At 41.7% G+C, this 26,612-nt stretch overlaps 1 protein-coding gene across 2 annotated transcripts in view; it reads left to right on the top strand.

Moving 5' to 3' along the window:
* The window catches only part of LOC130917198 (E3 ISG15--protein ligase HERC5-like), a 168,089-nt gene that overhangs the window by 128,399 nt on the left and 13,078 nt on the right, over positions 1–26,612 (top strand). For both annotated transcript variants that reach the window (XM_057838337.1, XM_057838338.1), the window contains exon 21: positions 4,949–5,132. In XM_057838337.1, coding sequence (XP_057694320.1) covers positions 4,949–5,132 — 184 coding nt within the window. The remainder of the gene's footprint in view (positions 1–4,948; positions 5,133–26,612) is intronic.

The raw sequence follows: 26,612 nt of genomic DNA, 5'->3' as shown, positions 1-26,612 counted from the left end.
CTCACGACCTTCAGGTTATGAGACTGACGTACTACCTACTGTACAAACGAGGCTGATATTTGGCTCTTTCATTCAAAAAACCTCGGTGACAAATGGTGCATTTGACAAAGAGAAATCAGTGGAACAGCCAATGAAACAACAGATTCTTCTTGGAAGAGATGATTGTATTCTCCCTGTTCAGGATTGTTGTCGTGATGTTATATATCTACTCTGACTGGATGAATCCTGAAGGCTATCTGTCATAATGTGCATTTTGTTCAAAACCTGCCTCGTGTGACTGACGTACTACCTGCTGTACAAACGAGGCTGATACAGGCCCGGATCTAGGTTTACCCACCAGAGTGGGCACTAAGAAAACTTGAGGGGGCACCCCCAATGCAGGCTTTTTTTTACCCTCTGCATTTCTCTGGGCTTGGGACCGGTGCAAGTAGGACACTAGCTTGTGTCCCGTTGAGGCTGCAATATATATATATATTTTTTCATCTATCTACTTAGTCTAGCAGTCAGCGTGATGTCACGATGACGTCATCTCACATAGCAACGTGTCGCCATTTTGAGGTGGGGGCGCGCACAGGTAAACATCCGTAGACAAAAGTTGCCTGAAATTCATATATTTCAGCTGTGTTTTGCGTCTTTTTTTCATAAAAACATCTTAAACATGACTTATCATCACGAGTCACCGTGGACAGATGCGAGGAGGCGATACAACTTAAAATTAGCGTGTATTGGCCTGCAAATCTGCCCATACAAAGTGATAGCTGGATAAACAATTCAAATGAATTGCCTGCAGTGGAGTTCGGAAACATCTACAACTACCTCATAAAGTCACCCAGTAAGTTGACCTTTATCAATTACGTGGAATATGTACTGTGTGGAACTAAGAAAACTGGAAGTACATAAGGAGTGATTATTTCTGCCGTAACCAGTAATTCGCCTCCAAGCGGTATTTAGCCGTGAACACGTCACGGCAAAATAACCAATTCCCACCAGGCCAATAATATACCAATTGACTGATCAGAGCAGTTCACGGCAAAAGATAAATAACGCTTTGCGAGTTGTCGGTTACGGTAAAAATAACCACTGCCTAGTCTATTGAATCCTAGCAGCTAATTGGGGCAAAAAAAATCGATTAAAGTTTACTCACAATAAAAGTCAGCTGCAAATGTAAATGTGCCAGGATTTAGGTTCCCACTGGCGAGAATGGTCCACGGAACCGTCTTCTTTTACTGTTCCTCGATTGATTGCTTTCAGCCATTTGCTTGTCCTTTTCTTCTCACGAGGAAGAATGAAGAACTTCAAATGCGGCTCCGAACTCTTCCTTGTGGTACAACCCGCCACATGGCAACTTTTAGTCATTACGACGGAAAAAAAGACCGCAAATAAGACAAAAGTTCAACGTGTTTGTACAACAATGCACGACAGAGCAACTGCTTGTGACTCATGTTTTGCCCCCATTTCAAAATGGCGACGCTTTGTTGTGGCTGGTGACGTCATAAATGCCCGGATGTCCGACTGCGAGAAATTTTCTGGAGGAGAGAGAGGAAGCGCGCGGATAACAAATGAGGTTGGAAAAACAGCTTGTTTTGGTGATTGCTTGTTCGGCGGTTGCGGCCAACAGTAACCGTTAATCCTGCAATAAAAAAGTAGGTGAGACCAACTCTCCATGCGTTCTCTATATCCAGTGCGACGCTACAATAGATATTCCTGACTGTGCTGTCACCATAGTCGTTGCTATGAACACCTTTCTCGTATCAACGATTCTGCAGACGTGGCTTTGTCTAAGCAAGTTTATTAACACTCAAAAGGGCGAAACTAAAGAAAACAGACAAAACAACATAATCAAAATATACACAATATATGAAATCGCATATGTAATGCCCTATCTGTAGCAAACTGCATATGAAAATATGAATAAACAATTAACAGAGCGCCCGAGATGCCATTTTGCCAATCCTCTAACTCGTGGGAAATTAGCATATCACAAGTTTCATGCTAAGTGAATCTGTGTCACTTTTTTGCACTGAAGTAAACACAGTTCACATATTTACGTTTTTAAACACATTTAAACAATACATACCGGCAATGCAACCTCAAATTCAAGGCAAAGTGGTCACAGAGACGGCGCGAACTGACTGCGGCCGTCGTCGTGATTCTCTACTGAACAACGTCACTTCCGTGTTGCAGTTTCTTTCAAATAAAGTGCGCATGAGATTCAGTAAAGTAAACCGTCCACTAGATGATGCTAATAAGACGTAAAAGCAATAAAACTCAGGTATTCAATCACAAAACCCATCAATCTTTTATGCATAACAGATCACAGACATTTTGATTGGGTGGGCACGACTCACGTCTGGGTGGGCCGTGCCCACCCCGGCCCCCCCATACATCCGGCCCGGGGCTGATATTTGGCTCATTCATACGGAAAAACTCGGAGACAAATGGTGCATTTGACAAAGACAAATCAGTGGAACTGCCAATGAAACAACAGATTCTACTTGGAAGAGATGATTGTATTCTGCCTGTTCAGGATTGTTGTCGGGATGTTATATATTCGCTCTGACTGGATGAATCCTGAAGGCTATCTGTCATAATGTGCATTTTGTTCAAAACCTGCCTCGTGTGATGGTTGAACTCACGACCTTTAGATTACGAGACTGATGTCCTACATACTGTACAAACGAGGCTGATATTTGGCTCTTTCATACAGAAAGACATGGACAATCAGTGGAACTGCCAATGAAACAACAGATTCTCCTTGAAAGAGATGATTGTATTCTGCCTGTTCAGTATTGTTGTAGGGATTTTACATATCTGCTCTGACTGGATGAATCCTGAAGGCGAGCCGTCATAATGTGCATTTTGTTCAAAACCTGCCTCGTGTGACTGACGTACTACCTGCTGTACACACGAGGCTGAGCTTCTGTGCTTTCATATAAAAAAACTTAGACAATCAGTGGAACTGCTAATGAAACAACAGATTCTACTTGGAAGAGATGATTGTATTCTCCCTGTTCAGGATTGTTGTCGGGATGTTACATATCTGCTCTGACTGGATGAATCCTGAAGGCGATCTGTCATAATATTCATTTAGTTCAAAACCTACCTCGTGCGAGATTTGAACTCACGACCTTCAGATTATGAGACTGACATACTGTCTACTGTACAAACGAGGCTGACATTCTGCTCTTTAATACAAAAAGACATGGACAATCAGTGGAACTGCCAATGAAACAACAGATTCTACTTGGAAGAGATGGTTGTATTCTGCCTGTTCAGGATTGTTGTCGGGATGCTACATATCTGCTCTGACTGGATGAATCCTGAAGGCGGGCCATTATAATGTGCATTTTGTTCAAAACCTGCCTCATGAGAGGAGTGAACTCACGACCTTCCGATTATGAGACTGACGTACTACCTACTGTACAAACGAGGCTGATATTCTGTTCTTTCATCCAAAAAAACTCGGTGACAAATGGTGCCTTTGACAAAGACAATTAGTGGAACTGCCAATGAAAGAACAGATTCTACTTGGTAGAGAAGATTGTATTCTCCCTGTTCAGGATTTCTGTCGGGATGTTTTATATCTGCTCTGACTGGATAAATCGTTAATGCGATGCGTCATAATGTGCATTTCGAATTTCCAAATCTACCTCTTGTGAGGATTGAACTCACGGCCTTTACATTGTGAGACTGATGTACTACCAACTGTACAAAAGAGGCTGATATTCTGTTCTTTCATACAAAAAACTCATCAGGATTTTTGTCGGCATGTTTTATATCTGCTCCGACTGGATAAATCGTTAAGGCGATGAGTCACAATGTGAATTTTGTTCAAAAACTGTCTTGTGTAAGGATCGAATTCTTGACCTTCAGATTATGAGACTGACGTAGTACCTACTGTACAAACTAGGCTTATGTGCTGTTCCTTAATACAAAAAGAATTTTGTGACAAATGATGTGTTTGACAAAGACAAATTAGAGGAACTATCAATAAAAAAAAATTTTTTTTAAAACAATAAAATTGACTGCACTGTAAACAGAGGCTTAACAAGCTCATAAACTCCAAAACTTTAATTTTTAAAGTTAAAGTTAAAATTTAAAGTTTAAAGGCAGATTGTCAGCAACTATCAGGTGCATAACGCCACCTAGTGTACAATTGCGTAGTGGCTTTTATTGGTCAATATCTTGTTCACCTGCCTAATCTTTCTTGTAAAGGTAGGCCCCAAGTAACAAACGAGTTCCGTTCCTACGCTGGCGACGTAACTCAAATTTCCGCGTAAATTGAAACTAACCCTTTAAGTACCCCTAAATAACCCCCAAATCTCAAAATATCTATCCAAAAATATGTATAATACATCATTGTACGGTCCTCGCCAAGATGTCGGAGCCAAGTCAGAGGTAGACAGTAAAATAAGCTCTGAAATGGCGATGTCAGATGTCTGTGTGGTTTACTGACTTTATTCAGCTGCTCATGACATCAATACTTGCAGAATGGAACTAAAATAAAAATGAAATAAAATCTGTTTCATCTTCAATAACAGCAATTCAAATGTGCATTTATAACTAGCTGCTGATACAGCAGTAACAATCCACACAAACGATTAGCATGTATCAGCGTCCACACATCATCAAAAACAATCACATCAACTCGCCCCAAGTATTTGACCACAATCAAAAATGCACAATAAACAGTACAAAAGGTGTTATACACAGGTGTTGCCTCTGTGGATACTTCATAAGACACACATGTGCGCGCAAGCTTTCTTTACTTTCTCCCTCTCTCACTCGGCTGCTCTAATTCTTCGTGCGTGTGCTCTTCTTTGTGTGCGCAAATACGTTCTTCTTCGTGTGTACATGCACTCTTACTCATGTGCGGAAGTACTACCTGTTCTATGCTTTCCGTGCCAAAATAAAAGCATGCATTACAAAACAAAATTTTATCTTTCAGGAAAGAGTTTGTGGGGGCCTATGTCAATTACGCCTTTAACAAATCAGTGGAGAGAACCTTCGAGGCATTTAAGAAAGGCTTCTTTAAGGTTTGTGAGGCGGACGTGGTGGCGTTGTTTCAACCAGAGGACCTGCAGATGGTGATGGTGGGAAATGAAAACTACGACTGGGATGCATTCAAGCAGGTATGTGAATCATCAACAAATATTATGTCTTACAGTATGAAGCTTTATATACTGTCTTTATACTTTTAACTCAGCCAGTGTCAAAACAATTGTTCCTGAGAAATTGTCACTCATATCCTTGTTTTTGGGTGTCCATCACCAAACAGATTTTATTTAATTAATTTATTTATTTATTTAGCTAAAGCAGGATTCTTACTTGTTCATTGAATTTGGAAAATATGAATGGTTTTTGTGGTTTTGTTTCAACAATTTAACTACAGCCTTAACAAGTAATGCAATTGAGGTGCCATTTTAGGATCGCAAATCTAATTTTTGCAAATATTTAATCATGTATTTGGGGACAAGAATTCAGAGAAGAAATTGACACTTTGACAATGTAGCGTAAAACCAGAGGTGGGTAGAGTAACCCAAAATGTTACTTAAGTACTGTAAAAGTAGTCATCAAAAAAAAATGTAAAAAGTAAAAAACTATCTCGTGAAGAGAATACTCAAGTATCAGCAGTATCAGCTTTTTTTTTTCCAACGGTATATTTTTTTCTCAGCACGTCACCTATATGAGCTGTTCTTATTATACTGTACTATAACCAAAGAATGAAGTCAGTTCTATTGTTTGTATTTTTTGTGAGTAGCGTTCATGTGTCAAGTTCACTAGTGACAGCACTGCGCTATTGACAACCTGCTCCAGTGACGAGAGCAGTAGAGTGTTTGATGTCAAAAACTGTTTGCAGATCTTCACGGTAAACTATTGTGTGATCGAACTTATTCCAATATTATTATGGAGATAGTTAGCATCCAGAGCTGTCGTGTGCTTTCCATATGATTAGAGCAGTGTTTTTCAACGTTTTCTGAGTAGCATCCAGAGCTGTCGTGTGCTTTCCATATGATTAGAGCAGTGTTTTTCAACGTTTTCTGAGTCATGGCACGTTTTTACATTGGAAAAAAATCTTGCGGCACACCACAAACCAAAAATGTTCCAAAATTACTTATTGTACAGTATGTTTGATTATAAAATAATTTCTCAGTATTTATACTAACTCAGTGTGAAATTTATGCCTGTTTAGATGAATACAAAGCCGATATCCTGGCAGGAACCTTCTTCAACAGTTCTCATTGTCTCTCTGTTTTTCATTTTATAGAGCAGTTTGGCTTGAAAAGCTCAGAATTATCAGACTGGAGGATTTTAGCAATGTCTTTAACCACATTAGGGCCGAGCATCTCGCTGACAATGGCTTTGCAAACAGGTAGTATAAATATCCCTGCCACTGTGTGGGACTTTTTAGATTTAGCAACAAGTTCAGCAACAAGCTAACTGGCTTTGAAGGGCTTTCTCATTTACCTTTGTAGTTTTTCTCCAAAAAGTTGCCTGTTTTCTGTGTTTTCACAAAGCCGAACAAAATAGTCCATAGTTTAAAGCGACAGGTGTTTGCCTGGCTCTGCCAGACTATTCTCCCTGTATTTTTCAAACACTGAGAGTATAGTCTGGGAACCAGCCCATTAACGGCCTCTCGAGCAGGTACAAAATCAATCGACAAATCAGATTCGTTTATTTGCGTGACGTGTTCTTAACGAGCAACGTCACTCTTGCGCATTGGAAGTCGTCTCCACAACACAGATGGTGAACGGGACAGCCGAGAATATGTTCCAATCCACGGTAAAATTAGTTTTAAATTACCAAAAACACATCGACACGAGTCATTGACAACAGTCTGTCTCGCGCTAGCCATGTTGAATAAACTCCGCTCTCTTCGTATGTTAACTTCCGCGCGCAAGTCCCTCATCCTTCCCTCATCATTTTACTAACGTCACGTCTGCCCGTTGCTGATTGGTCCACTCCGCTGTCTGTTTGCTGTGGCTTGCTCCGCCCTCGAAATTGTATCCGCGTGAATGGTGGCCAGACTCAATAGCTGGAACAGCGGTGAGTCTGGTGTACCAGGCAAGACAGGTGTTTCATTTGGGAATTTCATTTGCGTTCACGTTCAAGAACTGCTCGGATTTCTAGCCATCAGGTACCTTGCTGTCCTCGACAATGTGTTGGAATTAAACACAGGGGGAGGACTGGTATCGTCACATATGGAGAAAATAGAAAGGACACTTTCGTTTATATCGACACTTGACGAGTCTCATCAAGTGATGTACAGTAGACGTGCTGGGTTCCACAAATCTGAGCAGTTTTTGAACGCAACACAAGCAATACCTCGCTCATCTGCACAAAACCGATAACTTTCTACCTACTCCTTCCTTCCAACTCCGACCAACAATGTAAAAAAAAAAAGGCAATATTAGATAATTTCTTACAGCAGACCTGACAATCTCTCACAGAACACTAGTTTGCCGCGGCATACCGGTTGAAAAAGACTGGATTAGAGTATACAGTGAAACATGGCAGTTTGATTGTTTTTGCTAATAGCCCGTGCATCACAACACACGAAAACGTTGATGCAGTTTGCCTCTACTGAGACATCTAAGGAGCTCCGTGACTGACAGAATCCTGCCTTACCCCATTTTTGTCACGTAAAAGCAGATGTCCAGATTGTTGATCATCCTGCCGGTGTTCTCAGATTTGTCAGATTTATCAGATGTTGCTCCCGAAGCTTGCTTCCAGGTGAATAAGCAACACGGAAAACGAATAAATGTATTACAGCTAGATTGCTGGCTATTCCTATCATTTTCTGCCCAACAGATTATAATGACGCTTTGTTTTGCACATTGAGATCTAAGAGGCAGAGAAAGGCGAGTGGACACAGGCATTCAGATTCGTAGCTTGGACCGCGCCATTTATTGGCATAAGTTTCGGCAACTCCTTCACAACACACAATTAAACAGTATTGTATAGTGTAAATACAACAAAAAATATTCATATTTCTCAAAAAATAATGTTCACAGAAAGAAAAAGTGCTTCAATCTGTATTAATGACACCCTACTCTCATACAGTTAAACAACAGTGCAAAGAGAACTGGCATTCACAAATTTGAAAAATAGATATGCAAAATACACATAAAACTTACTCAGACTTTGATCAAACTCTAAACATTTTAGCAACAGATACACTGGATGGCAATATTTAGTCACTATATAGAAACTATGATTCTGGGAGCCATTATCAGGAGTCTTGTATGTTGTGAAGACAACATACAACTGAATATAAGGCACAATGGACCCGCACTAAAAAGTAAAAACTAAAAAGGAAAACTACAGCATCAGTCAAGGGACAAATCGAACTCATTGGCTTGACCCCTAATTAATTTAAAACTTGACATTGACACCTTGTGGTGTATTTAAATCACTACCTTACATCCGTAGTTAAAGAGTGACAACGTCAACACCAATGGCAAGCTACTAGTTAATTTTTTGGTTTAAAATTTTACAAATTTTATTAAAACAAAAACATTAAGAGGAGTTTTAATATCAAATTATTATATTTCATACTAACATTTATCTTTTAAGAACTACATATCTTTCTATCCGCGGTTCCCTTTAACAAGTTTTATGTACTTGAAACAGTACAGTTGCAGACTACAGTTAAGTCAGCAAGCTGGATTAAATTTTTCTGTTTGAAGGTAATAGTCATCCATTTTGTCTTCGTTGTTACTTACAGCATGACTAAAACAACGTCTAGTGAAGTTGTAAAGGTAATTGAAAAAAAGTGACATTTATCCAATTAATCGTTTAATTAATCGTCTGATTATTTGATTATATAAATTATCGTTAGTTGGAGCCGTATCACAAACAAACTAAAAAAGCAGCAAAAAGGCTACCAAAAAAAAAAAGTCTGTGTGTCTGCTGCGTTAGGGCTGTAGGGCGCTGTTTTTCATTTGGCATAGTTGTGCCCCTGATTGTCAATAACGGCCTAAGAGTTTAAAGGCGTTTCTCACAGCGTTATTTTTTTCAGTCGTGAGTAATGAAGGGCCGCGTTACTACATTTTGGTTGAATGATACGCAAGTTGTCTGATTTTGTCACAGCTTCCTGGGAAAGAGCAAAATGGGTGGGGGGGTGACGCCGTCTCAAACGCAATGATGATTGGCCAGGTGGCTCAGAGTCTACGTCTACACTGGGACAGATAATTTTTTCCAGGGTATTTTGCCGACTATTTTTATACCTGTCTGCACTTACATTGAAGGTGTGTTTAAGGCCCCCCGCTTCTGCAAGGTACGCCTGTATTTGCGCAAACTACGCATACATACAAAGGAGCAGCCTCATATGTTACATCATCGCCTGCACGGTTTACCTCTGAACCCGAAACTCATTACTCGCCGGCGGCAAATTTAGAAATTCTACACCTTCTAGACTGTCACTATTTTTTGATCGCTGTTTTTTTTCATGAACGCAACTGAACGCATCTCGCAGGAGCGAGAGTGAAGGGAGAGCATGCTCAGCTTTTACGAGCAGTCGCCGAGTTGTGATTGAAATAAATCTTTAGAAAACAACAAAAGCCTGACATTGTTACTTGGGATGTTACAATCGATGCTTAGTTGCACTCTCACCACTTCGAAAATAACAAATAGAAGCATATGGTGTGGCACTGTGTATATTTCCTGGAAGCCGCAACCAGGAGTGCCTGAGCATAACATTGGCGATCCTGGAAGTGGCAACAGTTTTGACAGGCAGAAATGTCATGGAAAAAAACTGATCGCGTGCTTCTTTGACTTGAGGTCACTTTTCGGTAACTTCCCTCTACTCATTTTTATATACTAGTGGCATTGAGTTGGGAGGGGCTGATCGGAGACAAGGCGGGAGACAAGCTCTGTAAAAAACGCTCATCTCTGTGTCATCCGCAATGGGAGGACCACAAATGGGCACTGAATTGAAGCATATTATTGCGACGTAGTTTGAAGGTTCAAGATAAATGTGTAAAAGAAAAGAGGAGCAGGAATGCCACGTCGTGATCGTTTGCCCCCATCGTATACTGTGCCGTCATGCCATACTAAAAATTGGCGATGGCATGACGTCACTTCCTTAGTATTTGATTGTTGTACGGAGACAGCAGTCCATATTAAGCAATGTGTAATATTACCCGCCAACATTATCTGTCTAACAACTAATCCGGATAATAGACATACTAGTGAAGCTGACATGCCGTATAGTCCAACTAAAAACACGTTTAAGGCCGTTATCCATCCTAATGTAGACATAGCCTTAGCGTAGCAGTTGCGTCTCGTTAGCATTAGCATTTAGCATGGCGAACGTCATCTTAAACTTTTTTTTACATACAGTACGTGGCGTCAAAGTGGGTACAATTAATTGAAAATAATGTACTGTTTTCCTGCTGAGTGTGAATGCTCATCCCCAAGTTGGCGTTGTCCTTGTAGATTGAAGGGAAAAGGTACCATTCTTGCACACACCATATAATTGTTTGCATTAGTCTAACACATTCATCTAACTATAGTTAAGGCAGACTTCACTCAGTGCCCTTGACACAGTAAAGTTAATCACCTTATCGGGGCTCCTGAGGGGGAAATGGAAAAATGGTACCATTTCTCGTAGGCACCGTCTAACTGTTTGCATTACTCGAACACACGGGACTAGTATCATTTCTCATATTTACTGTAGGACTGTACTACTCTAACACACCTAATATAAAATAAATAGTACACCATAGTTTAATGAAAAGAAGCAGAATAAATACACAACGCCATCTTATCATAGAAGCCCAATGTGTGCATCACGAGCAAGATTGACGCACCAAAACTTGCAAATCAGTTCTGCAAGGACAAAGCGCTCTTTGTCCGACAACAAGTAGAGCCAGCCCGGATAACAAAGTTGATAGCAGGCGATTGGGACGTCAAGACCAGCGTCGGTTGCTGTGGCAACCACGTCCCATCCACGGATGAATCTAACCGGCTAAAACCGGCCACAGAGGGATGGTCCCGAGACAACACGCAGCCACACCTTCAGCCCGACCTCCTACACCACGGACTTAAAAAACACTGGACCGGGTCGCGTATGGAGTAGACGCGGGTTTTTTGAGCTCCCATCCGCCGTTTCATACTTTCCTTTTTTTAAAGCCTCATCTACACTTTTTTGAGGAGGAACTTGACGTTTTGATGACTATTTGCGGATATCAGCTTAAAGTTCTAAACGATTTCGAACATGGCAACAAAAGCGACCAGAAAGAAGTGTGACACGCCGGCCCCAGCCGTATCTGAGGATTGCATTAAGGCTCTTACAAAGCTACTCGAAGAGCATAAGACTGCACTTTCTGCGGAGTCCAAATTGGCCATCGCACCACTGGAGGCGAAATTGGACGTCGTGCAGACAACAATTATTGATCACGGGCAACGCATCTCCTCACTTGAGGGGAATGCTCACGAGCTCAGCGACAGAATGGTGGCACTTGAAGCTAAATGCGCGGCAATGGAAGACGGCTACGACAAGCTGAGAGCCAGAACCATCGACCTCGAGTCACGTAGCCGCCGCAACAATATAAGAATCGTTGGCCTCCCCGAGTCGATCGAAGGCACGCAGCCCACAGTGTTTTTTTCCGAACTATTGAAGGAAATTATCGGCGAAGGGACTCTCGTTGACGCCCCGGAGCTCGACTGGGCTCACAGACTTCTTGTAGCCAAGCCAGCTCCAGGTTCCAAGCCCAGAGCAGTGATAGCACGCGTCCACCACGACCAGACAAAGGCATTGATCATGCACGAAGCTCGAAATAGGAGAGGCAAGCTTTTCTACCGAGGAGCTCCAGTTGCCATTTACGATGACTACTGTCCCGAAGTGGCGGAACAACGCCGGGCTTACCGGGAGGTGATGTCGAGGCTGTATTCACAAGGCTACAAACCAGCGCTCCTGTATCCAGCCAGGCTACGAATCTCGACCAAGGACGGGAAGAAAAAGTTCTTCACCTCCGTGGAGGACGCCACAACTTTCTTGAAAGCACACAGTGACAATGCACCAGGATCCTCGGCTGGAGATTAGTGGTAAAAGCTAACATTTCAATTGATCTGCGTGTTGACACTTGGCTACCTACTGAGGTGGCATTAGCGCACCGAGCTAACTTCGATAACCACAGCGTTCTACTGCGGTCGCTTTTCTTTTTCTTTTGTCTTCCTTCTTTCTTATTTAGATCACAGCACAACTGACTGATACGATGGTCCTTAATTTATCATAGTTAATATGTGCCTGTGTCGCGTTTACTATTTGACTGGTAGCTCTGATGCTGTTACGCTAACAGTTCAGCCCGGCTGAGGCTTTCATTATTACTGTTATAATTACCAATATTCTTTTTTTTTTTTTTTAGTTTGTTCTTTGTGTTTTTTCTTCCCATTCATTCTTTCATGCTGGGCACAATGATTACACACATAGGGACTACTAATTTTAGGGGCACTGTTGCAAATATGGGAGTGGGACTGAGGTTAAGTGTATAGGAATTTAGGAAGTACTGTATATGTATGGTAAAAGGAAAGTTAGGAAGAGCTTGCAACTTACTGTTGCTATCTGTAAAGTTGGTTTTTGGAAGGTTTTTTTTGTTTGTTTGTTTTTGTTTTTTTATTTATTTAAACGGTTTGGGGAATGGGGAGGGAGAATCAGTTCTTCATGCTCTGATTTAGGCACTTTAAGGGCTCGTATTTTTTTCGAGATGATGTGGCAGGGCTATCACAAAGCGTTTATACTATACTATGTCAGTACCAATATATTCTGCAGATTAGACAATACATGAATGGTGATCTTAATGTTGTAAACTGGAATGTCAAGAGCCTAAATCATCCAATTAAAAGACAGAAGGTATTTAACCATCTAAAGCAGTTTAAACCAGAGATTGTCCTTTTGCAGGAGACACATCTAAGAGCTTCTGAGCACCTCAGGCTTATGGCGGGCTGGTCGGGGCAGCACTTTCACTCTGCATTTGAAGCCAAGGCAAGGGGGGTTTCTATTTTGGTCGGCAAACATATACATTTTGAACCGGACAATGTTACAGCTGACTTAAATGGGAGATATATAATCGTTACTGGGAAACTTTTTAACACAAGAATTATACTGGCTAATGTTTACGCTCCCAATACTGATGATGTCAGCTTTTTCGATCATTTTTTTCCCCCTTCTTAATGGGTTGGATACACATTACTTGGTACTGGGGGGGGACTTTAATTGCTGGCTGGACCCGAGTCTCGACCGCTCCTCCAGCAGAGCAGGAGTAGTTAGTAGATCTGCATCACGTATTCAATCATTCATCATTGAATTTGGTATTTCAGATATATGGCGGTTTCTTAACCCTAGAGATAAACAATTCTCTTTCTTTTCCAATGTCCATCACACTTATACGAGAACCGATTATTTTTTTATTGATAGCAGACTTATCCCTCAGGTCAATTCCTGTACATACCAAAACATTGTCATATCTGACCACGCCCCAATTGTGATGTCGATGTCATTTCCCAACGCTCCCCGGCCTATGAGGCATTGGCGTTTCAACCCGGTCTTACTTTCAAATCCTCAGTTTGTTACTTGCATAAAAGAACACATTATCCTTTTCTTTGAAATTAATTGTTCACCCGGTGTATCCTCTCTTGTGGTTTGGGACGCATTTAAGGCATATATAAGAGGGCAAATTATTTCATTTACAGCAAACCTGAAGAGACAATCACAAAAGGACCAATCAGATTTAACATTAAAAATTCAGGAGATTGATCGTCAGTACGCTCTTGATCAAACCCCAGAGTTATTTAACGAACGCGTAGAATTGAAAACAAAGCTTGACCTTCTCACCACTTACCAAACAGAAAATCTCCTATTGAAAAGTAAAAGCATGTACTACGAGAATGGTGAAAAGACTGGGAAATTGCTAGCTAATCAATTAAAAGGCCAAAAAGCTAAACAATTTATAACACGTATTCAAACAGATAATGGTGATATTACTCTTAATCCCACTGAAATAAATGACACCTTCAAAAGTTTTTACACCCGGCTGTATACCTCGCAATTCCACAAGAACGATGATGAGGATGAGGATGCAACTATTGCGGCCTTTCTTGACCCTTTACCCATCCCAACCATTTCACCAACATTACGGGGGAAAATTGAGGGTCCTTTGTCCCAGGTGGAGATAACCCGGGCTATTGCATCCATGCAATCTGCGAAGACGCCGGGTCCTGATGGTTTATCGTCGGACTTCTTTAAGACATTTTCAGCACTACTCTCACCGTTCCTTGTCACGGTCTTCTCTGAGTCTCTCAGGCTTGGCTCACTCCCCCAGTCCATGAATGAGGCTCGTACTAAAAAGGGTAAGGATCCCACACTCTGTGCCTCATACAGACCAATCTCTCTGCTAAATGCAGATGTCAAAATTTTTGCCAAGGTATTAGCACATCGGTTAGAGGAAGTTGCCCCTTTAATAATAGCGCAGGATCAGACTGGTTTCATTAAAAATCGACACTCCTTCTTTAATACTCGCCGGCTATTTAATACCTTATACTCAAGCCCAAGCAATATTCCTGAATGTGTAGTCTCACTTGATGCCGAAAAGGCGTTTGACCGTGTTGAGTGGAAGTACTTGTTTAAGGTCCTGGAAAAGTTTGGACTCGGTCCAATACTTGTAGCATCAATAAAACTGCTGTACGCGTCTCCCGTTGCAAGAGTTCAAACAAATAGTATAAGTTCTCAACCCTTTGCATTAAATCGTGGAACCCGCCAGGGCTGTCCACTGAGCCCCATACTTTTTGACTTGGCAATTGAACCGCTCGCAATTGCACTTCGGAACAACCAGGATATCTCCGGTATTTGGAGGAGGGGTACAGAGCATAGGGTGTCTCTGTACGCAGATGATCTCCTCCATTATGTGTCACATCCAAATACCTCTCTTCCTGCTGCTCTTTCACTGCTTGAGCAATTTGGTTCAGTGTCTGGATATAAGATCAATATATCTAAGAGTCAGTTATTCCCAATTAATAGAGAAGCGTCAGATTTGGACCATAGCAGCACGCCGCTCCAGATTGTAGAGAGACAGTTTACATATCTGGGGGTGGTCGTTACGCGGCAATTTAAGAATCTTTTAAAAGATAATTTTACTGTTTTGTTAGATCAGGTTAAAACATCATTATCACAGTGGTCTCCCTTAACATTATCGCTTGCTGGACGTGTAAACTCAATAAAAATGAACATACTTCCAAAGTTTATGTACTTATTCCAGAATGTTCCAGTACTTATTCCAAAATCTTATTTTGCTTCTTTAGACTCCATTGTTTCCTCATACATATGGCAAGGCAAAAGGCCTCGGATCAGTAAAACCATACTACAGAGATCCAAGAAGGATGGAGGCATGGGGCTCCCGGATTTTCGATATTACTACTGGGCTGCTAATATACGTTGTATCACTTTCTGGACTCACTTTTTTCTTCAACTCGATAGTCCAGGCTGGACGTCGTTGGAGCTGGACTCCTGTGAAAACATCTCTCTTCCTGCACTTCTTGCTGCACCTCTCGACTGTCGTATACCAAACTCACTTAATCCAGTGGTACGTCACACCCTTCGATTATGGGTCCAGTTTAGGAGATTCTTTAATTACAAACTATTTTCTCTCTTGAGTCCAATTGCCTTCAACCACCTTTTCAGTCCCTCTTCCTCTGATTATAACTTTCGGATGTGGCACAATAAGGGTATCAAATCCTTTGCCGACATGTTTGAAGATGGACATTTTGTTTCATTTACTCAACTGACTGAGAAATATAATCTGCCCAAAACTCACTTTTTTCGTTATTTCCAAGTCAGGCATTATGTACGCTCGAATGTGCCCAATTTCCCCTCAGTACCCAGTACGAATCCAATCGACCGTTTTCTTTCCTTCGATCCAATCCCTAAAGGTGCGCTGTCGAAACTGCACAGTTATATTTCATTTTCATTGGGCTCGGCGACTGATAAAGTGAGGGCAGCCTGGGAACAGGATCTGGGGCACCTCCCTGATAATCTGTGGGATTCTATATTATCTGCAATACATAAATCATCAATCTGTGCTAGGCACTGCCTCCTTCAGCTCAAGGTGGTGTACAGAGCTCACATGTCAAAAGCCAAGCTTTCCAGTTTTTACCCTAACATAACTTCCACCTGTGATAAATGCAAATCAGGGGACGCTACATTGATACACATGTATTGGCTGTGCCCCAAATTGCAAAAATTTTGGCACAATGTTTTTCAAACTCTGTCTACAGTACTAAATAAGAATATTAGCATCAATCCCACCCTAGCTCTGTTTGGTGTTTTTGGGGAAAACTACGGTCATTTGTCATCTACAGAACACCGTATGATCACTTTTGCACTGCTCTTGGCTAGACGCACAATTTTGCTAAAATGGAAAGGTGCTGCTCTGCCCACGCTTGACCAGTGGCTTCGCGATCTAATGTCTTGTCTCAAGTTAGAAATGCTGCGCTTCTCTATGACCAGGTCAAGGAGAAAGTTTCATTTGACATGGGATTCTTTTTTGACCTATTTTCACAATACTCTAACAAAGCCATGACTTATGCTTAGATGTGGGGAGACGGCTCTTGAGACGTGTATAAATATTACTATTATTATATTTAATTTTCCTTTTCTAGAGGTTAGCGAATATATATGTATATGGACATAAATACAACAGCTTTGATTGTCTGTGATGCACTGCTAATAACCTATCATTGGTATGCATGGTGTGCCTGAATTATATAACTAGTCAGGACAGTTGGGGTTGTGGGCGGGCTGGGCTGTTTTGATTTTCTTTACGCTTCTGTTTTTCATCTGTAATAATATTTTGTTCATAATTGTTGTTGTTTATTGTGGTTCTATGTACATTAAAAATGAATAAAAATATTTGGAAAAAAAAAAAAAACACTGGACACTGAGAAAACACAGGTTCGCTGCTCGGAAACTTTTCTATGTAGCCTTGTTTTGGTCCCTCCGTCGTCTGTTTTTGCCTTGTTTTTTGACCATTGTCGACGAATAAATTGTCAACCTGGTTTCGGTGAGTCTTCTTCAAACTTTTGGAACATGGAGTCAGTACAAAGGGTTAACATTAGAGATGAATGCATGGAATTCCGCCTTCCCGGTTGGCGCGCGCGGGGGCAGCATCGGCAGAGCGGCACTCTGTTCGGCTGTCGCTGTTTCCGTGCGCCTTGGCCGGGGGGGCGAATTCCAACAAGACGCTACAATATAATATAGATTTTCTTTTTTAATTACCAAAAATAGTCATTTACCCTAAACTTTTCTTGAGGGACATATCTATGAACATTGGTTGAGCAAAGATAGGAGAGGCAGGAGATTCAGAGCGTCAACTGCATATTGAAAAAAAAAATATATATATATATATGCAGTATATGATAAAACACCATTTACCATTTACTATATATATATATATATATATATATATATATATATATATATATATATATATATATATATATATATATATATATATATATATATACTGGTCCTTCTCAAAAATCTTTTTACAAATATTGTGATAAAGTTCATTATTTTCTCTAATGTACTGATAAACATTAGGCTGTCATATATTTTAGATTCATTACACACAACTGAAGTAGTTCAAGCCTTTTATTGTTTTAATATTGATGATTTTGACAAAAAAGTCAAGAAAACCCAAAAATCTCTATCTCAAAAAATTTGCATATCATGAAAAGAAGCTACTAACATAATCATCTGAATCAACAAATTAACTCAAAACCCCAGCGAAAGATTCCTGAGGCTTTTTAAAACACACAGCCATTTCTCAAAACCGCAATCATGGTCAAGACTGCCAACCTGACTGCTGTCCAGAAGGCCATCATTGACACCCTCAAGCAAAAGGCTAAGACACCGAAAGAAATTTCTGAGCGAATAGGGTGTTACCAGAGTGCTGTATCAAGGCACCTCTGTAGGAAGGAAAACGTGTGGCAGGAAACGCTACACAACCAGAAGAGGTCACCGCACCCTGAGAAAGATTGTGGAGAAGGGCCGATTGTAGACCTTGGGGGACCTGCAGAAACCCGCATTCCCCAGGTCAAGCCACTTTTGAACCCGAAACAACGGCAGAAGTGCTTGACCTGGGCTACAGAGAAGCAGCACTGAACTGTTGCTCAGTGGTCCAAAGTACATTTTTCAAATGAAAGCAAATTTTGCATGTCATTCGGAAATCAAGGTGCCAGAGTTTGGAGGAAGACTGGGGAGAAGGTAATGCCAAAATGCCTGAAGTCCAGTGTCAAGTACCCACAGTCAGCGATGGTCTGGGGTGCCATGTCAGCTGCTGGTGTTGGTCGACTGTGTTTTATCAAGGGCAGAGTCAATGCAGCTAGCTATCAGGAGATTTTGGAGCACTTCATGCTTCCATCTGCTAAAAAGCTTTATGGAGAGGAAGATTTCATTTTTCAGCACGACCTGGCACCTGCCCACAGTGCCAAAACCACTGGTAAATGGTTTACTGACCATGGCATTACTATGCTCAATAGGCCTGCCAACTCTCCTGACCTGAACCCCATAGAGAATCTGTGGGATATTGTGAAGAGAGTGAGAGACACCAGATCCAACACTGTGGATGGGCTTAAGGCCACTATCGAAGCATCCTGGGCCTCCATAACACCTCAGCAGTGCCACAGGCTGATTGCCTCCATGCCACGCCGTATTGAAGCAGTCATTTCTGCAAAAGGATTCCTGACAAAGTATTGAGTGCATAGCTGATATAATTAATTGAAGGTTAACTTTTTTTGTATTAAAAAAACACTTTTTTGTATTGGTCGGATGAAATATGCTATTTTTTTGAGATAGGGATTTTTGTTTTTTTCTGGCCTTTTTTGTCAAAATCAGCAATACTAAAACAATAAAAGGCTTGAACTACTTCAGTTGTGTGTAATGAATCTAAAATATATGAAAGTCTAATTTTTATCAGTAAATTACAGAAAATAATGAACTTAATCACATTATGCTAATTATTTTAGAAGGACGAGTACAAATATGGCAGAAAACACTCAGGTGACTTGAAGTTCCGCTCTGAGACCCCCAATTTGGCCAAATTTCAAAATTGTCCTATATGCATATGTGATACATCATTGGAAAGCTTAAAATCTCAATTTTCTGAGGGATCAAAAATTTTGAACAGGAGGGCATTTAAAATTTTTTTTTTTTTTTATAAACAGCAAAACCCTAACTGGAGGTGAGAGCATGAGAGAGCAGGATTGAAGACGCCGGGATTTTAATAAGATATTATCACGTACTTCCTACCTTACTACCTCTTTTCGATCCAAAAACTCCAAGTAGCATGTATCACCGAGTGTCAAGACATAGCTGTGAATGGCCCTAGCCGGATTTTTGGAGAATTTTATGGGTGAAACATGGTAATATAACAAGGGTCGTGATACAGAGATCGCAGACATCAAGGAGTGGTCGAGATTTTCTTTTTCATATATTTACCCTTTGAAACGTTTTATTTTGTTTTTTCTTTGTTTGGATCGATTATTTATCATCTAAAATATTGGGGAAAATGCAACAGTAACAAACAAAAAAATACAATTAAGCGATAGTTATGAGGTAGATATCTGTGACTTATTTACATACACCATTTTTTTCATGGTGACATTTGTTTAAAAGTTTAAAATATGCAAGTGTCTAACTTTTTAAGTCTTTGTTAAACTAAATGTTAGCCATCAATTAATGATTCTAAGCTAAAAATGACAGACATTTCGAATAATAAATATAAATACTTCCCTTGTTTTTATGGCTGGTTTGAAACAAAAGCTGTTGCGCTGTAAACGAAGGTTTCCAGGGTAAAACTGACTAATTAAAAATAGTTCAGGGGCTTAATGCGTGATGAATCTGCTATGGCAGCATATAGACGTATTGTTCTATTAAACACGGTAGTTGTTTTGGCTTAAATATATGTATTGCTAAGACACACTCAGGTGACTTGTGAGTTCTGCTCTGAGACCCCCAATTTGACAAAATTTCAAAATTGTCCTATATGCATGTGTGATACATCATTGGAAAGGGGAAGAAAAAAAATGTTTTTTTTTCTTTTTTAATTTTTTTTTTTTCGAAACCTGTCCTGTTCAGCTGTTTGACACAGAGAATGGAAGTCTAAGTGCCCGGATAGTCTGAACAGTTTTAATGTTTCACATTGAGAGTCTGACATACTCCCATTGTGATCATTCAACATACCTCGTTTATTATGACAAAGCAGCAAACAGGAAGGGGTTATGGGGGGACAGAAGAAAAGAAACACAAGAGAAGAAAGAAAAGAAACACAAATTGCAAGAAGAAATACAATGACCGTCTAGACTAAATACGAATATGTTGGTGCTATCTTCAGCTAGATGTATTTCTGGTTGACACCATGTGGGGGGCCTGTTGACCAGGGAAAGAGGGGAACGGGGGTCGGGGTGTCTATAAGCTAAGTGATTTAAAAGGGTAGAGTGTACACAAATCAGCTCTGTGATCTATAACCCAGTAATCGTGTGAATCCTTGTGAGTGTAAGCCCGTTGGCAACCGACCATACCCCACCCCATCGCCAATCCTGACACCGGGACCCCCCACCTGAGTGCGCCCTATCACATCCCGCCGCACACGAGCCCCACCAGGCGCGCGACAGCCACGCAGACAAGCAAAGACGCCAACCCAGGGCTCCATCCCCCACCCAGCCAGCCCGGGGAGGGTGTGGGGGGTGGGGGTTTTCAGCGAAGCCCATCCCTCCTCCTGCAGCCCAGCAAAGGAGCCATCGTCACCCCCCCGGGATCCAGGGTGGTCCACCGGGCCACCTGCGCACCCATCAACCGGCCTTCAGGGATGGCAAGAGGGGACGCACCACCAACCCCATGACGGGACTGTATAGCCCCGTCCCAACTCACCCCGGAGAAATGTATGAGTATTTAAGTGCCAGGGTAAAAGATATTTACAGTGCTGTGAGTTAAGAGGCAGGCTCCCGTGGGCGTGGCCACCACCGGCCGCAGGGTGGTAGAAGCGCCAGGGTCCTGATGAACCCCCGCCCCAGACCACCCACGGTGCACCGGCAACCGCCCACCTCTCCCTCCGCCGCCCGAGCACCCACCCCGCACCCCGAGCAGGCGCTCCGCCAAGCGCCGGAGACCACGGGACGTCCACCCCACCAGCAAGCGACAGCAAGCCCCACCCAAGGCCCCGCGGGCGCCAAGAAGCCTCATCGGCGATCCCGCCGGCAGGAGGGCAGCCGCCGCGGTCCAGAGAGGCGGACGAGGCCGGAGACAGACCAAGGGGACAAAAGCGCCCCCCCTCCAAACCACCCCCGGGCCAGGAGGGGCGTGCGGTATGACACCCGGGGGCACCTCCCCGGTACAAGAAGACGAGGCGCCGGCCGGGCTGACCCGGGAGGGAACTATGGCCGCCGCATACACCACCCAGCCCCCACTCCATTCCACCCCACCCCGGCTGACCGGGGAAGGGCCGCGGCTCTGGACCGGCACCCGCACGGCACCCCCACCCGCCCACGAGACCAGTGCGGAAGAAAAATTTTGAAAGGAAGGGCATTTAAAAGAAAATAAAAAATTAAACCGCAAAACCCTAACTGGAGGTGAGAGCACGCAAGAGCAGAATTAAAGACGCCATGGTTTTAACCAGATATTATCGCGTACTTACCTTGTTTCGATCCGAAAACTCCATGTAGCATGTAAAATCGAGTGTCAAGACACAGCTGTGAATGGCCACAGCTGGATTTTTGGGGGATTCAAGGGTCGCAATGCAGAAATTGCAGACATCAATGTGTGGTCGAGATTTTCTTTTTCATATATTTACCCTTAAAAAAAAAAAAATTTCAATTTATTCTTTGTTTGGATCGATTATTTATCATCTAACATATCAGAGAAAATGCCACAGTAACAAAAAAAATACAATTAAGCCATAGTTATGAGGTAAATATCCGTGACTTTTTTACAGACGTCATTTCTTTCATTGTGACGTAATTTGTTTAAAAGTTTAAAATATGTGAGTGAATACTTTTTTAGTCGTTTTTTTTTTTTTTAAACAAAATATTAGACATCAATTAATGATTCTAAGCTAAAAATGACAGACATTTTGAATAATAAATATAACTAGGCCTGCAAGCAGGACTGAACGGGCCCTCGCAATCTAGCGCAACTCGGACGTCACGCAACTCGGACTGTGTGCAGGTCAGGGTGGTGGCAGATCCTCCTCTCTAATCATCTCATTAGAACCTAACATGCTCGAAAGTCGCCTATTTACATTCCCACACCCAAGAGATAAAAACCCCTATTGGAGAGAGTACTACAAAAAAGGAGCCATTACTGAGCTGTGCAGCCAAGCCCTTATTCAAAACCAAAATTAATCTTCTAACTTGGCCAATTCGACAAAGTGTGCCAAATATTGTGGCTCTATAAGCTGCCTGAGTCTCTGAAAAAAAATATTTCCTTTAAATGGCGAACAAAGGGTCGTCACGGCAACAGACAGAGACACGTGGACATGGACCGTAAAAAAGTATTTTAATAGGTCTTGAAACTACAATGACCAACATGAAAAGAACTGGACATGTTTTGGAAAAACGAGTGACTTTCTATCGCCACTAGTTGGCGCTGTAGGGTTGATGCAAATGACCCCTACAAGTTCCTTCAGGGTATGTTTCTCAACAAGCACGGGAAGTTTGGCGCAGATATGTTCTATATCTGCCGAGTTATGATTGTTCAAAGTTTTTGGAGAGAAAAATTGTTGACAGTCATTTTCACTTTCCTGTTTGGACCCCTCCGCTTCAACGAAACTTCAATATTTTTCATCAGGCACCTGAAGACAGGTCTTAAGGTTTCCCTTATGCAGGTTTGAGGTAGATTGATTTTTTCCCTTTAGAGGAGGAGTGTGTCCCGTAAAAAAGGGCATTTCCTGTTCCCACTAGGAGGCGCCAGGCACAAATGGTAAATTTTCAATCCAGTCCTGCTCAGGCTGGTATACCTCACACACATGCCAGATTTGAAATAGATTGAACGTTGTATGAGGGAGTTATCAGTCATTTTCCGAATTCGGTGTTTTGGCGAAAAAATGGAAGAATTTGGCGCCCCGCCCAGGTCAGGCCCGTGAATGAAAACACACCATTTTTATAACTTAAGATTTCATATGCCTCATGAACAGTCTCACCAATTTTGAGAATGATCAAACTAATTCCCTAGGTGCCAAGGTGTAAAATGTGCACACTGTAAATCGATAAAAAGTTCACATTCAATCCAAAATACCCGATTTCCTGTAGGATTTGGAATGTGTGTGCAAGAGACTTTTTGGAGCAGTTTTGCACAAAGTTTTGACTCTCCAAATTTCATCACTCTATGTTAGAAAAACCTAAATGGAGAGGCCTTTTTGAAAATTTCAAGGGGGCGCCACTGAGCCATTTTGTTAAATTGTTTCGTAACGTTGCAAGATTATCGAACGTTATCCAAAGCCGCATGTATGTGCAAATTTTGGTGAGTTTTTATGCATATTCAAGCCTCAAAATGTAAACTCTTACTGTGAACCCATGAAAATTTCACATTCGATCCAAAATACCCGATTTCCTGTTGGATTTGGAATATGGGTGCAAGAGACTTTTTGGAGCAGTTTTGCATAAGGTATCTACTCCCCAAATTTCCTTACTCTATGTTGAAAAAACCCAATAGGAAAGGCCTTTTTTAAAACTTCTTTCTGTCGCCACTAGTTGGCACTGTAGAGTTGATGCAAATGACCCCTACAAGAACCTTCAGGGTATGACTCTCAACAAACACGGAAAGTTTGGCGCAGATATGTTGCATATCTGCCGAGTTATGACTGTTCAAAATTTTTGGCGAGACAAATTGTTAACGGTCATTTTCACTTCCAGTTTGGACCTCTCCGCTTCAACGAAACCTCAATATTTTTCATCAGGGACCTGAACACATGTCTTGAGGCTCCCCTGAAACAGGTTTGAGGTCAATAGATTTTTTTCCCTTGGAGGAGGAGCCTGTCTCGTAAAGAAGGCCATTTCCTGTTCCCACTAGGGGGCGCCAGGCCTAATGGGTAATATTTCAATGCAGTCGTGTTCAGGCTGGGATATCTCATATACATGCTAGAAATGAAAAAGATTGAACGTTGTATCACGGAGTTTTTAATCATTTTCTGAATTTGGTATTTTGCCCAAAAATGGCCGACTTTGGGACCACGCCCAGGTCAGACCCTTGAGTGAAAACTCACCATTTTGAAAACTTAAGATCTCATATGTCTCCTGAATAGTCTGACCAATTTTGAAGACGATCCAACTATTTTCTTCAGCGACAAGGTCTCAAATGTAAATCGATAAAATTTCACATTTGATCCAAAATTTCCGGCTTCCTGTTGGGTTTGGAATATGGGTGCAAGAGACTTTTTGGAGCAGTTTTGCACAATGTATCGACTCGCCAAATTTCATCGTTCTACGTTGAAAAAACCTAATAGGAAAGGCCTTTTTGAAAATTTCAAGGGGGCGCCACTGAGCCATTTTGTTAAATTTTTTTGTAGATTATCAAAATTTACGCAAATTTGCATGTATGTGCAAATTTTGGTGAGTTTTCGTGCATGTTCAGGCCTCCAAATGTAAACTCCAACTGTGAACCGATAAAAATTTCACATTTGATCCAAAATATCCGATTTCCTGTTGGATTTGGAATATGGGTGCAAGAGGCTTTTTTGAACAGTTAGGCATAAGGTATCTACTCCCCAAATTTCATTGCTCTACGTTGAAAACCTGAGAGGAGAGGCCTTTTTGAAAATTTTAAGGGTCAAGGGGGCGCCACTGAGCCATTTTTTGACATTTTTTCAAAACGACACAAGATTATCGAAATTTACGCAAAGCCGCACGTATGTGCAAATTTTGGTGACTTTTCGTGCATGTTCAGGCCTCCAAATTGGCCATTTTCATTTGCCCTGAAAAAAGAATAATAATAATAACTAGGCCTGCAAGCAGGACTGAACGGGCCCTCGCAATCTAGCGCAACTCGGACGTCACGCAACTCGGACTGTGTGCAGGTCAGGGTGGTGGCAGATCCTCCTCTATAATCATCTCATTAGAACCTAACATGCTCGAAAGTCGCCTATTTAAATTCCCACACCCAAGAGATAAAAACCCCTATTGGAGAGAGTACTACAAAAAAGGAGCCACTACTGAGCTGTGCAGCCAAGCCCTTATTCAAAACCAAAATTAATCTTCGAACTGGGCCAATTCGACCAAGTGTGCCAACTATTGTGGCTCCATAAGTTCCCTGAGTCTCTGAAAAAAAAAATTTCCTTTAAATGGCGAACAAAGGGTCGTCACGGCAACAGACAGAGACACGTGGACATGGGCCGTAAAAAAGTATTTTAATAGGTCTTGAAACTACAATGACCAACATGAAAAGAACTGGACATGTTTTGGAAAAACGAGTGACTTTCTATCGCCACTAGTTGGCGCTGTAGGGTTGATGCAAATGACCCCTACAAGGCCCTTCAGGGTATGACTCTCAACAAGCACGGGAAGTTTGGCGCAGATATCTTGTATATCTGCCGAGTTATGACTGTTCAAAGTTTTTGGAGAGAAAAATTGTTGACAGTCATTTTCACTTTCCTGTTTGGACCCCTCCGCTTCAACGAAACTTAAATATTTTTCATCAGGCACCTGAAGACAGGTCTTAAGGTTTCCCTTATGCAGGTTTGAGGTAGATTGATTTTTTCCCTTTAGAGGAGGAGTGTGTCCCGTAAAAAAGGGCATTTCCTGTTCCCACTAGGAGGCGCCAGGCACAAATGATAAATTTTCAATCCAGTCCTGCTCAGGCTGGTATACCTCACACACATGCCAGATTTCAAATAGATTGAACGTTGTATGAGGGAGTTATCAGTCATTTTCCGAATTCGGTGTTTTGGCGAAAAAATGGAAGAATTTGGCGCCCCGCCCAGGTGAGGCCCGTGAATGAAAACACGCCATTTTTATAACTTAAGATTTCATATGCCTCATGAACAGTCTCACCAATTTTGAGAATGATCAAACTAATTCCCTAGGTGCCAAGGTGTAAAATGTGCACACTGTAAATCGATAAAAAGTTCACATTCAATCCAAAATACCCGATTTCCTGTAGGATTTGGAATGTGTGTGCAAGAGACTTTTTGGAGCAGTTTTGCACAAAGTTTTGATTCTCCAAATTTCATCACTCTATGTTAGAAAAACCTAAATGGAGAGGCCTTTTTGAAAAATTCAAGGGGGCGCCACTGAGCCATTTTGTTAAATTGTTTCGTAACGTTGCAAGATTATCGAACGTTATCCAAAGCCGCATGTATGTGCAAATTTTGGTGAGTTTTTATGCATATTCAAGCCTCCAAATGTAAACTCTTACTGTGAACCCATGAAAATTTCACATTCGATCCAAAATACCCGATTTCCTGTTGGATTTGGAATATGGGTGCAAGAGACTTTTTGGAGCAGTTTTGCATAAGGTATCTACTCCCCAAATTTCCTTGCTCTATGTTGAAAAAACCCAATAGGAAAGGCCTTTTTTAAAACTTCTTTCTGTCGCCACTAGTGGGCACTGTAGAGTTGATGCAAAT

Source organism: Corythoichthys intestinalis, chromosome 6, assembly GCF_030265065.1.
Source record: "Corythoichthys intestinalis isolate RoL2023-P3 chromosome 6, ASM3026506v1, whole genome shotgun sequence".
Classification (NCBI taxonomy): Eukaryota; Metazoa; Chordata; class Actinopteri; order Syngnathiformes; family Syngnathidae; genus Corythoichthys; species Corythoichthys intestinalis.
This window is presented reverse-complemented; position numbering and strand designations above follow the sequence as displayed.